The sequence below is a fragment of the Saccoglossus kowalevskii genome, chromosome 21 (genome assembly GCF_978046115.1).
Source record: "Saccoglossus kowalevskii chromosome 21, keSacKowa6.1, whole genome shotgun sequence".
In the NCBI taxonomy this organism is placed as follows: Eukaryota; Metazoa; Hemichordata; class Enteropneusta; family Harrimaniidae; genus Saccoglossus; species Saccoglossus kowalevskii.
In genome coordinates, this window is record NC_140661.1 from 24,257,441 (window position 1) to 24,272,016 (window position 14,576).

At 39.8% G+C, this 14,576-nt stretch overlaps 1 protein-coding gene across 1 annotated transcript in view; it reads left to right on the top strand.

The window, feature by feature from the left end:
- LOC100376822 (atrial natriuretic peptide receptor 1-like) overlaps positions 1-14,576 on the top strand; it is a 61,464-nt gene that overhangs the window by 22,915 nt on the left and 23,973 nt on the right. Inside the window, exons 5-7 of the mRNA XM_085495094.1 lie at positions 2,506-2,644; positions 3,012-3,096; positions 6,085-6,193. Of these exons, the coding sequence (XP_085351220.1) occupies positions 2,506-2,644; positions 3,012-3,096; positions 6,085-6,193 (333 nt within the window). The remainder of the gene's footprint in view (positions 1-2,505; positions 2,645-3,011; positions 3,097-6,084; positions 6,194-14,576) is intronic.

The window sequence follows — 14,576 nt, forward strand, 5'->3', positions numbered from 1 at the left end:
GTTAAAAACAAAATATCTCCACTTTTTTAATTTCCACCTGTAGATTGTGTTATCACTATTTTGTTGGGAATATTTTTGTACGAAAACAGTGAGAATATCCCAGCATTATTATCAAATTTTTTCGTTGTAAAATATTTATAAACAAGTGCGTTTGTTATTATTTCTTTAATAGAATAGTATTTGATGAGTGATGAAAAACGCCGTTTGCAGCTTGCGATGAATCATAATCCAGCGGGCATATCAGTGTGTAACATAAAAAACAGAGATAAACCATATTGCCTCTTTAAGCGTGTACGGGTCATTGATTGTATTTCTGCCAAGTAGAGAGTCGAAAAGATTAGTTTCACTGACGAAACAACACGTGTAATTCTCAGTTATAACTAACCAATTTACGGTGATCGCGTCCACCATATGTCAGCATTTCTATAGAACGATTGTGGTGAAACCAAGTAGTGCTATCCGCGAGGTTATATTTATAAAATAAAGTGATATACACTCCCATGATTACGTGAAAGTATGACAAGGATGAAGATATCATGGGCAAGACGTTAACGTACTCGCAGAATAGAAAAAAAGACTGTATATTTAAGCCGGAGGCGGTGGTTTATTGCTATTATATTATACCAACTTCATTTCTGTAGCATTTTCGACACTCTCGGCCTTTTTACAAAATCGGAAAGAGTCGTTTTCGAACGACGTGTAATGAGCATCGGCTGGTCGACACGTTGATCAGATGAAATGGGCCCTGGAACCAATATTTAATCTCTTATCACACACTCGCGCTCAGTACACAGAAACGCACAGAACAGCAAGTTTAGATATCATCACAATCAAAGGAAGTTTATTTCTACAACGCAAGAAACTAGCAGATAATTAGAAATTGAATAAACTGAACAAGCTGAACGCTAAATTTACATATGAATAGCTGTGAATAAATTATCATCAATTATCAGCACTGTGCGCCATTTTTGAAAATATGTGCTGTGGACTTAATATCGTTGTCGAATTTTCTATTTTGTGTTTGTTATGCTGAAATTAATCGGTTCACTAAAGGTGCAGTTATGGAACAAAGCAGATGCTGCATGTGTACTTTGATTGTGGGTTTTAGAAATAGAAGCGGTGCCAGATTCTGCGGGAGTTGGTCCAGACGCTAATATGCCGGTGTTTTCTGGGGTACGGATGACGTTGTCGGAAACACCCGCTTCGATCGTTACGGTCACTTCTCTATCAGAGGATTTGTTTTTATACCAAAAACTGCGAGACAGGATACTGGATATTCATTGACTCTGATTATTGGTGACTTTGTTAGTGTAGGCCGTGAAATACATAAATGTGTCTGGTTTCAACTCCTGCCGAACACATGATGTGTATGAATTGTCATCAAATTTGCTGCTGTCGAAATCTCATTCATCATAGATCCCAATTTATTTTCACGAATACCAGACTGTCAGTGTGTGTTACATTTACACGGGGGCCCTGAAACAACGCATTTGGCAATTTGGACAAATGCATTTTGAAATGCTTCAACGGGACAATTTTCGCCGCCGGTAGCATACATTTTAGCCTGTGTTTCCAGCTCCCGAATATGATAGTCGGCCATGTCTATGTTTGCAGACAACGAAAACATGTCGCAAAGAATATCCTGCAAAAATTGTTGTATCTTTTTATTAAACCACTGCCAAAATAAATCATGTATATAATATCTTCAAATCATGCTATCAATATTACCCCAAAATTTCCCTAAAATTTAAATTCCCTTCCCTTTATTTGTTCACGAGTTGAACTTCATTCATAATCTTGGGCCTTATTTGGAACACCGAAACTGTGCATTATGCTCAATTTAACCATGACTTGCATAAATTAAAACAGGCTCCCAACCAATCACAATGATGCATTGATGACAGTGATACACTGGTATAATATAATGTTTGCTGACGTGTTATCTAACAATGAATGAGAACGCATTTTAACTAAAGCCGGATATTAGTATTCGTATTTAAATACAAGTGTAAACTCATGATGGCACTACGCATTATACGTTTCGATAATTTGTGTTTCTGAATGAAATGTGACATTTTGGCACAAAGTATTATACATCCCTACGTGCCTTATTTTTGCTACATGCACGATCGTGCCGAAACATGAATTTTTGCTAAAAACCTTAGTTTATTGCAATGACAAATGATTTGTAATTATGCTGAAGTAAACATTATGGGAATTAACAAATCATGTAAATTCCCATAAACAGAGGGGCATTAATTTTAATTGTCAACAGACATCCAGTTCAATGTCTGGATATAGATGACTATAAAAGCAACAATAAAATAATAAAGAACATCATGAAATTTATCGAAGTGAAGGAAACATTCATATATTAATATATATGTTAATATATCTCAACACCACTGATATATTTCAATGCAACATACAACATAAATCACTGTATATTAATAACTTGGCGTAGACAATAATAAGCGATTACGTTTCTATAAATAACTCCTTCAGGTTGTGGGTAATTACTTTGGGAATAGAAAGGTTTATGAAGAGGTGGAAGGTCGGCCCATTCATTGGCCTGGTGGCGCCACTGGACCCCCGGAAGATGAACCTGAATGTGGATTTCATGGCGAATACTGCCCAAAAGAAGGTTTGAGCAATTTAATCATTCATCTATGACATTACTTGCATACTGTTCGGTAGAACATCGAATAAATCCAAATTTCCACATGTCTATAACAGTACATCACATTAATGTGGGGTTAAGGCAATATAATTTACACTCATAGGATTTTATATAAAAAATAACCACAGAAACTCGAAATTGCAATTTACAGTTATGACGATTGCAACAGAGGCCTGGAAACAGCAAGAATGATTAATAGGTTGATACAATTTACAAATAACGCAAGAAAAGTGTATATTGAGGCTTGTCGAAATGGCGTGAATGTTATTACTCTACTCTGTCGTGTATTTATAATTAATGTAAACTTCATTTTAATCTTCCGCTGGTATAGAGCCTGTTAATCCAATGTACGTAGTTGCTTCCATCTTTGCTGTATGTTTAGTCGTATTGGCAGTCATTATAGTGGTGATGTACAGGTGAATATTATTTATTTTATACTATTTCTGAGTTGTTTTCTTCTTTTGTTTATATGCCAGCATATATTGACCGTGATTGAAGGTGTATTATCAAATATTACTATTAAACTACAGCTAAATTGGTCCACTTTTCCAGTCCCTCCGCCAGGAATAATGTGACAAAGCTTTTGCAAAATAATTCCATGATAACATTATATAAATTGTGTTACGGTTGAATCTACTGGAAATAGTTCAATATAGATATGTTGATAAATTCATAAATTGTTTGTATGTAACAAAGCGTGATCTACCATAGTTGTATATTTTGAAAATGACGTTGGAGGCAATTGCTAAGCAAAGTGGAGCGAAAAAAAGTATCACTAAATTTTAACATATGACAAAAACTAATTATAATAATAATATAGGGGTAAAAGAAGTCTCTTTGGCAAACAGAAAAGATATCATCCTCAGCACATAGCAAAAGCACGACCTTGACCAAAACTGAACCCTTTTTCAAAAATTATTTAAGTACTGTATATTGGATTTTGGTTTACTCCAATCAATTTTTATCTGACAGTATTATGGATTTTTTTTCACATTAATATAAATAATTCCTTTTCATCACTCATTTCACCATCGTGTCTCGTTGAACAGTTACGGTTATATAACAAAACAGGTGGTGGCATTTCCTTGTATCCTTCTTGTTATAAATACAATTTTAGATGCACAGCGTCATCGACTGGATGTCGTACAACGATTCGATACAGTTTGTATTGATACTAGATATACTAGATATATTCATTCTGAAACCGCGATCGAATTTTGAAAACACCGTAATAAATTATTCCAGTATCGTTAGATGTCGTGTAATTACACGTAATTACGTGTGACCCGATCTCGCAACACCGAGCTCACTGACAATGTTATAAACATATTTAACGGTTCTATATGACTATAATAACTGTATACAATTATTTCTCTTAAATGTAATATATGCGCATGCATTGCGTAGTTATATTAACTAACAATGTACGTATATTGTCATGGATACGCGTGTTTTCCGCTATTGACAAATTCGAAGCATAATTGCACGAACGACGAATGGAATTAATGACGACGATGACGACGACGTCCCATTAAATCTCGCTATTCAGCTCGCTTTATATGAACTGACAGCTCTTATGTGCGACGGAAGAGTAAAAGGCGAGGTTTTAACCCCTGTAGAAAATGATTTCGTCTTTTGTACAACCACGTCTTGTATGTGTTTCATTCAGGTCGGCAAACTTACTAGTAATGAGCAAATGTGAAAAAAAGGAAACAATTGTTACGTTTCAGATATTTTTTATTATTGAAAACGAACACTGCCTGTAATCTATAACATTTTTGATCTATTAAAACGAAAAATGCAGCTCTGATGTTTATAGGCTTTGTGTTATAGTAGTGGTAAACAATTCATCTATGGATGAATTTCTATACTCAGAAGATGCTATTTTCTTCCACTGTCTTGTATATGTACATTCAGACAATGAAGTGTGTGTGTGTACTTAAAAAAATGTAGTGAATGATTTGTTTCCCCTTTTTTTCGTTTTCTAAAAAAATACTCATTAACATCAAATGGAATTTCACAAACATTGCTGAATATTGAATGTGACACATTTTCTATCTCTTGTTTCTGAAAGATTGTTATAAACTCGCGAGCATGTTCGGTAGAAACATTTTACGGTTCTAAAACGTATAATTCTATTGAATATTGTGACGTGGAAGTTGCGAGACTCCCGTTTAAATTTGGTGAAAAGACACAAGAATAATCAGATGACGACAATAACACTGTAATCACGTAATGATAATGTAAGTTAAGTAAACAAGTACTACTTACGTGACCGGAAGTGAGACATACATGTAATGCACCAACTTACGTAGCTACGACGGGTCTTCGACTCGATAGCTGTACATATTAATAGTTAATTCAGTTTATGAGTTGTATAGATACTGCAAATATATATTGTATATTATGTGTTGTAAATCAAACTCTTTTACTTCTGTTGAAAGCAGCAACTGTTAAACACTTTTGGTTTGGACGTCAATTGAAACACTTAAAATTCCTCAGAAACAACAATAAATCTAAAGCACGACAATTGCAATAACTGGTGATAATAAAAAACAAGCAATATAAATCAATAAAACATCAATAAAAGAAATGAGAAAAGTACTAAAGGAGAAAAATATTCATGTTAATTTGCCAGAAGGTGTTGCTGTATAAGGTTCGTGTTATTTTTGATAAATTAGGCAACTGGTATTTGTACATTCAGGTTTGTATCACCCATATATTTTTAAAAAAGTGTTGTAGTCAATCGTATTCATGTAATTTATAATATGTTTAGTAGTCTCTTCAAATAGTACTTTTTGCGATTTTTTGTAAAAGGGGCATTTAATAATAACATTGTACTCATCTTATTAAACACAATTCGCAGATTCTTTTTCATATTTCGGTTTTTGGTTTGGTATACCTTCCTGCTTCAATTTGTAGTTTGTCGTTGCTTAGACAGAACATACTGAGACATTCGCGTAGTTCGGAAACGTTGTTATCATCTGGTCAGTGTGTGTGTGTGTGTTTGTTTGTATCGACTTCACGATGTGTTGCTCTATTCTAAACAATGCTGCTTTAAAATGCTTTTAATTCAAATTCGGGCTAATACATTCCAGCTTTGAGGGATGTCTGGTAGTTGAACAGAAGAGGCTTCACCAATGTCTAGAGTTTCATCCTCGACCCGCAATCTGAGTTGAACCCTGTCAGACAGTATGCGTCAGCTGCAAGGCAATTTCTTGCGACATATGTTACCGTGCTTCCGAATACATTTTGCCGATCAACGGATTAAATATTCATTTATTTCATTTTTTATCGTTTATATAACACGCTGCTCTCAGTTTACGTAACACAAATAATAATAAATGAAATAGTAAATAATATTAAAAGAGATAATGTTAATATTATATTCATAATTTTCATAGAAAATATAAACTACAACAAGCTGTTGCAAATATGTTATGGAGGATCGATTTTGATGATCTGGTACTACATGGAATGAAAATAGGAACCACTCAGCAGACCCCGCTCAAGGTAGGTGTTTTCTTTTGCTAGTCCATTGCTTACATGTGCCAGGCCTCGAACTTTCATTCTGACAAACGAAATGTCTAGATATACACACGTGATACGTTCACAAAACCAAAGAGAAGACACGCTTGTAGGAAGACATTCTAATAGCTAAAGATTCCATCAGTATCTTGGAGACGCATATTTCCAAACTCAATCGTAACAAAAGTAACTGATGTGCTAGAGGCGACAACGCTAAAGAACTCGGTCGAACGCACGCACATGCTCTTCCTCACGGGCATTATTTCAGTGAATGACATTAGATTTAAAATTTGGATAACCTTTTCCTCTCAGTACATTTGCAATGTTCAATTCTGCTTTGACTATTAAGGTATGCGGTTATGACGCATTAATATTGGCCGAGATAGTATTTAACTGTACCATTGACTGGATTGACGGGAAATAACCAAGTATTTCACTCATACATAATCACAAATGCATACAGTGTTGTCCTTGTACGACAATGTCCATAGTGTCAATTAACGTTAAAAGAATGCAATAATCCTGTAATCAGTGAACAGAGTAACGTATTTCTCAAAGCAACTAAGCCGATGGAGATGAATGAACGAACATTATACAATATAACCATTGAACGAATGCACTATCATTCAAAGCCATGCCCTGGGGATCTCACTGCCGCGTTTTTTTTACAAATTTCAAATGGCAAAAATTCATTACAAAATTGAAACTGCTATTATAAAATATCTAGTCACAAAATTGATTTGCTCAGGGGGGGTTGAAAAATAGACAGCCAATATAAAATTGGTACGTCTTCCGATTACATTATGTTTACGCGACTATGTAATTTCAATCATATCAAATTATACTGGAATATATGAACGGGTCGATATGAAAATTATAACCAAGGCGAACCGATGATTTTTTTTCTATTTATCCGACACAGTATATGACAGAGTTCTCTGTGAATATTAATAATGCGGCACGCTGTGAAGGCTGTACGCAGAGATTAATACATCGTAGTGGCAAATAGCAATATCTCTAATCGTGTGAAAGACAATGTGTCAAGTCACTCTACCTGAAGTGTCTCTTGTGGGATGCTTTAATGTACACCGAACACTGTTGTTGCATGCGTAGTTCAAGGAGGGAGATGACCCGAGTAGTCTATGAAATAGGCTGACGCGATTATATTGTATGTTGAAACACATACAGAGGGAATAATGAGTAGTTGTATTCGTTCACTCTCAGTAGCAATTGGAATTTGAAGTGTTTTTGCATCACCTTATCTAGTTTAATTTCACCTTGCTGCACCTTACCACAACCCTCAACCACCAGACCTCGTTTCACTTCACTTGTCCAACCTAACCTTAACTCAACTCAACTGTATTGTTCTCACTTCACCATACCTGAAATTACACGATCTTATATCAACATACATCTGGCACTAAATTACCATACATCAAGTCACCTAACCATATATCACATCATATCACATTACCATACATCACATCAACTCACCAAACGCCACGCCGCATTTCATACCTTACGTCAACTTATCACAACTCTCGCATCCTTATTATACCTTATAATTACCGTTTCTTGCTATCCTGACGCTACTTTACGCCACCTTAATAAAGCATACCATACATCACGTCACCTTACCATACCTCGCGTCATCTTACCATACATCACGTCACCTTACCATACCTCACGTCACCTTACCATACATCACGTCATCTTACCATACATCATGTCATCTTACCATACATCACGTCACCTTACCATACCTCATGTCACCTTACCATGACTCGCGTCACCTTACCATAACTCACGTCATATTACCACACATCACGTCATCTTACTATACCTCACGTCACCTTAACATACCTCACGTCACCTTACCATACATCACGTCACCTTACCATACATCACGTCACCTTACCATACATCACGTCACATTACTATACATCATGTCACCTTGCCATACCATACCTCGCGTCACCTTACCATGACTCACGTCATCTTACCATACCTCACGTCACTTTACCATACATCACACCATCTTACCATACATCATGTCATCTTACCATACCTCACGTCATCTTACAATTCATCACGTCTTACCATTCATCAAGTCATCTTACCAAACATCACGTCACCTCACCATACCTCACGTCACCTTACCATACAAAACGTAACCTTACCATACATGACGTAACCATACCATACATCACATCACCTTACCATACATCACGTCATCTTACCATACATCACGTCACCTTACCACGACTCACGTCACCTTAACATACATTACGTCATCTTACCATGCCATACATCTTGTCACCTTACCATACCTCACGTCACCTTACCATGACCCACGTTATCTTACCATACATCACGTCACCTTACCATACATCACGTCACCTTACCATACCTCACGACACCTTACCATGCCTTGCGTCAACTTACCATAACTCACGTCACCTTACCATACACTATGTCACCTTGCCATACATCACGTCACATACTATACCTCACGCCAACTTATCATACATCACGTCACCTTACCATACATCACGTCACATTACCATACATCACGTCACCTTACCATACATCATGTCACCTTACCACACACTACGTCACCTTACCATACATGACGTAACCCTACCATACATCACATCACCTTACCATACATCACGTCACCGTATCATACAACACGTCACCTCACCATACCTCAGGTCACCTTACCATACATCACGTCACCTTACCACGACTCACGTCACCTTAACATACATTACGTCATCTTACCATACCATACATCTCGTCACCTTACTATAACTCACGTCACGTTACCATACCTCACGTCATCTTAGCATACCTCACGTCTCCGTGCCATACTTCACGCCACCTTGGCATGCATCACGTCACCTTACCATACCTCACGTCACCTTACCATGCCTTGCTTCACCTTACCGTAACTCAAGTCATCTTACCATACCTCACGTCACCTTACCATGACCCACGTTATCTTACCATACATCACGTTACCTTACCATACCTCACGTCACCTTACCATGCCTTGCTTCACCTTACCATAACTCACGTCACCTTACCATGACCCACGTTATCTTACCATACATCACGTCACCTTACCATACCTCACGTCACCTTACCATGCCTTGCTTCACCTTACCATAACTCACGTCATCTTACTATACCTCACGTCACCTTGCCATACCTCACGTCATCTTACCATACTTCACGTCACCTTACATTACATAACGTCAGCTTACCATACCTCACGTCACCTTACCATGACTCACGTTATCTTACCATACATCACGTCACCTTACCATACCTCACGTCACCTTACCATACCTCACGTCACCTTAGCATACATCACGTCACCTTACCATACATCATATCAACTTACTATACCTCACGTCACCTTACCATACATCACATCACCTTACCATACCTCACGTCACCTTACCATACCTCACGTCATCATAGCATACCTCACGTCACCTTGGCATGCATCACGTCATCTTACCATACCTCCCGTCGCCTTACCATACCTCATGTTACCTTACCATAACTCACGTCACCTTACCATACATCACGTCACCTTACCATAATGTACATCACGTCACCTTACCAGAACTCGCGTCACCTTACCATGCCTTGCGTCACCTTACCATAACTCACGTCACCTTACCATACATCACGTCATCTTACTATACTTCACATCACGTTACAATACCTCACGTCATCTTAGCATACCTCACGTCTCCGTACCATACTTCACGCCACCTTGGCATGCATCACGTCACCTTACCATACCTCCCGCCACCTTACCATGACCCACGTTATCTTACCATACATCACGTCACATTACCATACATCATATCACCTTGCCATGACTCACGTCACCTCACCATGACTCACGTCATCTTACCATACCTCACGTCACCTTACCATGACCCACGTTATCTTACCATACATCACGTCACCTTACCATACCTCACGTCACCTTACCATGCCTTGCTTCACCTTACCATAACTCACGTCATCTTACTATACCTCACGTCACCTTGCCATACCTCACGTCATCTTAGCATACATCACGTCACCTTGGCATGCATCACGTCATCTTACCATACCTCATGTCACCTTACCATACATAAAGTCACCTTACCATACCTCACGTCACCTTACCATACCTCACGTCACCTTACCATGCCTTGCGTCACCTTACCATGCCTTGCGTCACCTTACCATACCTCACGTCATCTTAGCATACCTCTAGTCACCTTACCATACCTCACGTCATCTTGGCATGCATCAAGTCATATTACTATTCCTCACCTCACTTTACCACACCTCACGTCATCTTAGCATACATCACGTCACCTTACCATACATCATATCAACTTACTATACCTCACGTCACCTTACCATACATCACGTCACCTTACCATACCTCACGTCACCTTGCCATGACCCACGTTATCTTACCATACATCACGTCACCTTACCATACCTCACGTCACCTTACCATACCTCACGTCACCTTACCATGCCTTGCTTCACCTTACTATAACTCACGTCACCTTACCATACATCACGTCATCTTACTATACCTCACGTCACCTTGCCATACCTCACGTCACCTTGGCATACCTCACGTCACCTTGGCATGCATCACGTCATCTTACCATACATCACGTCACCTTACCATACATAACGTCACCTTACCCTACCTCACGTCACCTTACCATGACTCACGTTATCTTACCATGACTCGCGTTATCTTACCATTCATCACGTCACCTTACCATACCTCACGTCACCTTACCATACCTCACGTCACCTTACCATGCCTTGCGTCACCTTACCATACATCACGTCATCTTAGCATACCTCACGTCACCTTGCCATACCTCACGTCATCTTGGCATGCATCAAGTCATCTTACTATTCCTCACTTCACTTTACCACACCTCACGTCATCTTAGCATACATCACGTTACCTAACCATACATCATATCAACTTACTATACCTCACGTCACCTTACCATACATCACGTCACCTTACCATACCTTACGTCACCTTTCCATAACTCACGTCACCTTTCCATAACTCATGTCACCTTACCATACCTCACGTCACCTTGCCATAACTCACGTCAACTTAACATATATCACGTCAGCTTACCATACCTCACGTCACCATACCATACATCACGTCATCTTACCATACATCACGTCACCTTACCATACCTAATGTCACCTTACCATACCTAATGTCACCTTACCATGACTCGCGTCACCTTACCATAACTCACGTCATATTACCATACATCACGTCATCTCACTATACCCCACATCACCTCACCATACATCACGTCACCTTACCATACACCACGTCACCTTGCAATACATAACGTCACCTTACCATACCTCACGTCATCTTACCATACCTCACGTCATCTCACTATACCCCACATCACCTCACCATACATCACGTCACCTTACCATACACCACGTCACCTTGCAATACATAACGTCACCTTACCATACATCACGTCACATTACCATACATTAAGTCATCTTACCATACATCATGTCACCTTACCATACACTATGTCACCTTACCATACACTACGTCACCTTACCATACATTACGTCACCTTACCACGACTCACGTCACCTTAACATGCATCACGTCATCTTACTATACCTCACGTCACCTTACCGTAACTCACGTCACCTTGCAATTCTTCACGTCACCTTACCATACATCACGTCATCTTACCATACTACACGTCACCTTACCATACATCACGTCACCTTACCATACATCTCGTCACCTTACCATACCTCATGTCACCTTACCATGACTCACGTTATCTTACCATACATCACGTCATCAAACTATACCTCACGTCACCTTACCATACATCACGTCACCTTACCATACATCACGTCACATTACTATACATCACGTCACCTTACCATACATCACATCACATCACCTTACTATGCCTCACGTCACCTTGGCATGCATCACGTCATCTTACCATACCTCCCGTCACCTAACCATAACTCATGTCACCTTACCATAACTCACGTCACCTTACCATCCATCACGTCACCTTACCATGCATCACGTCACCTTACCATGCATCACGTCACCTTACCATGCATCACGTCACCTTACCATACATCACGTCACCTTACCATACAGTACATCTCGTCACCTTACCATATCTCACGTCACCTTACCATGACTCACGTTATCTTACCATACATCACGTCATCTTACTATACCTCACGTCACCTTACCATACCTCACGTCATCTTACCATACATCACGTCATCTTACCATACCATACATCTTGTCATCTTACCATACCTCACGTCACCTTACCATGACTCACGTTATCTTATCATACATCACGTCACCATACCATACCATACCTCACGTCACCTTACCATACATTGCGTCACCTTACCATAACTCACGTCACCTTACCATACATCACGTCATCTTACCATTCCTCCAGTCACCTTACCATAACTCACGTCACCTTACCATACATCACGTCACCTTACCATACCATACATCTTGTCACCTTACCATACCTCACATCACCTTACCATGACTCACGCTATCTTATCATACATCACGTCACCATACCATACCATACCTCACGTCACCTTACCATGCATTGCGTCACCTTACCATAACTCACGTCACCTTACCATACATCACGTCATCTTACTATACCTCACGTCACCTTACCATACCTCACGTCATCTTAGCATACCTCACGTCTCCTTACCATACTTCACGTCACCTTGGCATGCATCACGTCATCTTTCCATACCTCCCGTTACCTTACCATAACTCACGTCACCTTACCATACATAACGTCACCTTACCATACCTCACGTCACCTTACCATACCTCACGTCACCTTACCATGACTCACGTTATCTTACCATACATCACGTCATTTTACCATACCTCACGTCATCTTACCATGCCTTGCGTCACCTTACCATAACTCACGTCACCTTACCATACCTCACCTCATCTTAGCATACCTCGCGTCACCTTACCATACCTCGCGTCATCTTGGCATGCATCACGTCATCTTACTCTATACCTCACGTCACTTTACCACACCTCACGTCATCTTAGCACACATCACGTCACCTTACCATACATCACGTCACCTTACCATGCCTTGCGTCACCTTACCATGCCTTGCGTCACCTTACCATACATCACGTCATCTTAGCATACCTCTAGTCACCTTACCATACCTCACGTCATCTTGGCATGCATCAAGTCATATTACTATTCCTCACCTCACTTTACCACACCTCACGTCATCTTAGCATACATCACGTCACCTTACCATACATCATATCAACTTACTATACCTCACGTCACCTTACGATACATCACGTCACCTTACCATACCTCACGTCACCTTGCCATGACCCACGTTATCTTACCATACATCACGTCACCTTACCATACCTCACGTCACCTTACCATACCTCACGTCACCTTACCATGCATTGCTTCACCTTACCATAACTCGCGTCACCTTACCATACATCACGTCATCTTACTATACCTCACGTCACCTTGCCATACCTCACGTCATCTTAGCATACCTCACGTCACCTTGGCATGCATCACGTCATCTTACCATACATCACGTCACCTTACCATACATAACGTCACCTTACCATACCTCACGTCACCTTACCATGACTCACGTTATCTTACCATGACTCGCGTTATCTTACCATACATCACGTCACCTTACCATACCTCACGTCACCTTACCATACCTCACGTCACCTTACCATACCTCACGTCACCTTACCATGCATTGCGTCACCTTACCATACATCACGTCATCTTAGCATACCTCACGTCACCTTGCCATACCTCACGTCATCTTGGCATGCATCAAGTCATCTTACTATTCCTCACCTCACTTTACCACACCTCACGTCATCTTAGCATACATCACGTTACCTAACCATACATCATATCAACTTACTATACCTCACGTCACCTTACCATACATCACGTCACCTTACCATACCTTACGTCACCTTTCCATAACTCACGTCACCTTTCCATAACTCACGTCACCTTTCCATAACTCACGTCACCTTACCATACCTCACGTCACCTTGCCATAACTCACGTCACCTTACCATACATCACGTCATCTTACTATACATCACGTCACCTTACCATACCATACATCTTGTCACCTTACCATACCTCACGTCACCTTACCATGACTCACGTTATCTTATCATACATCACGTCACCATACCATACCATACCTCACGT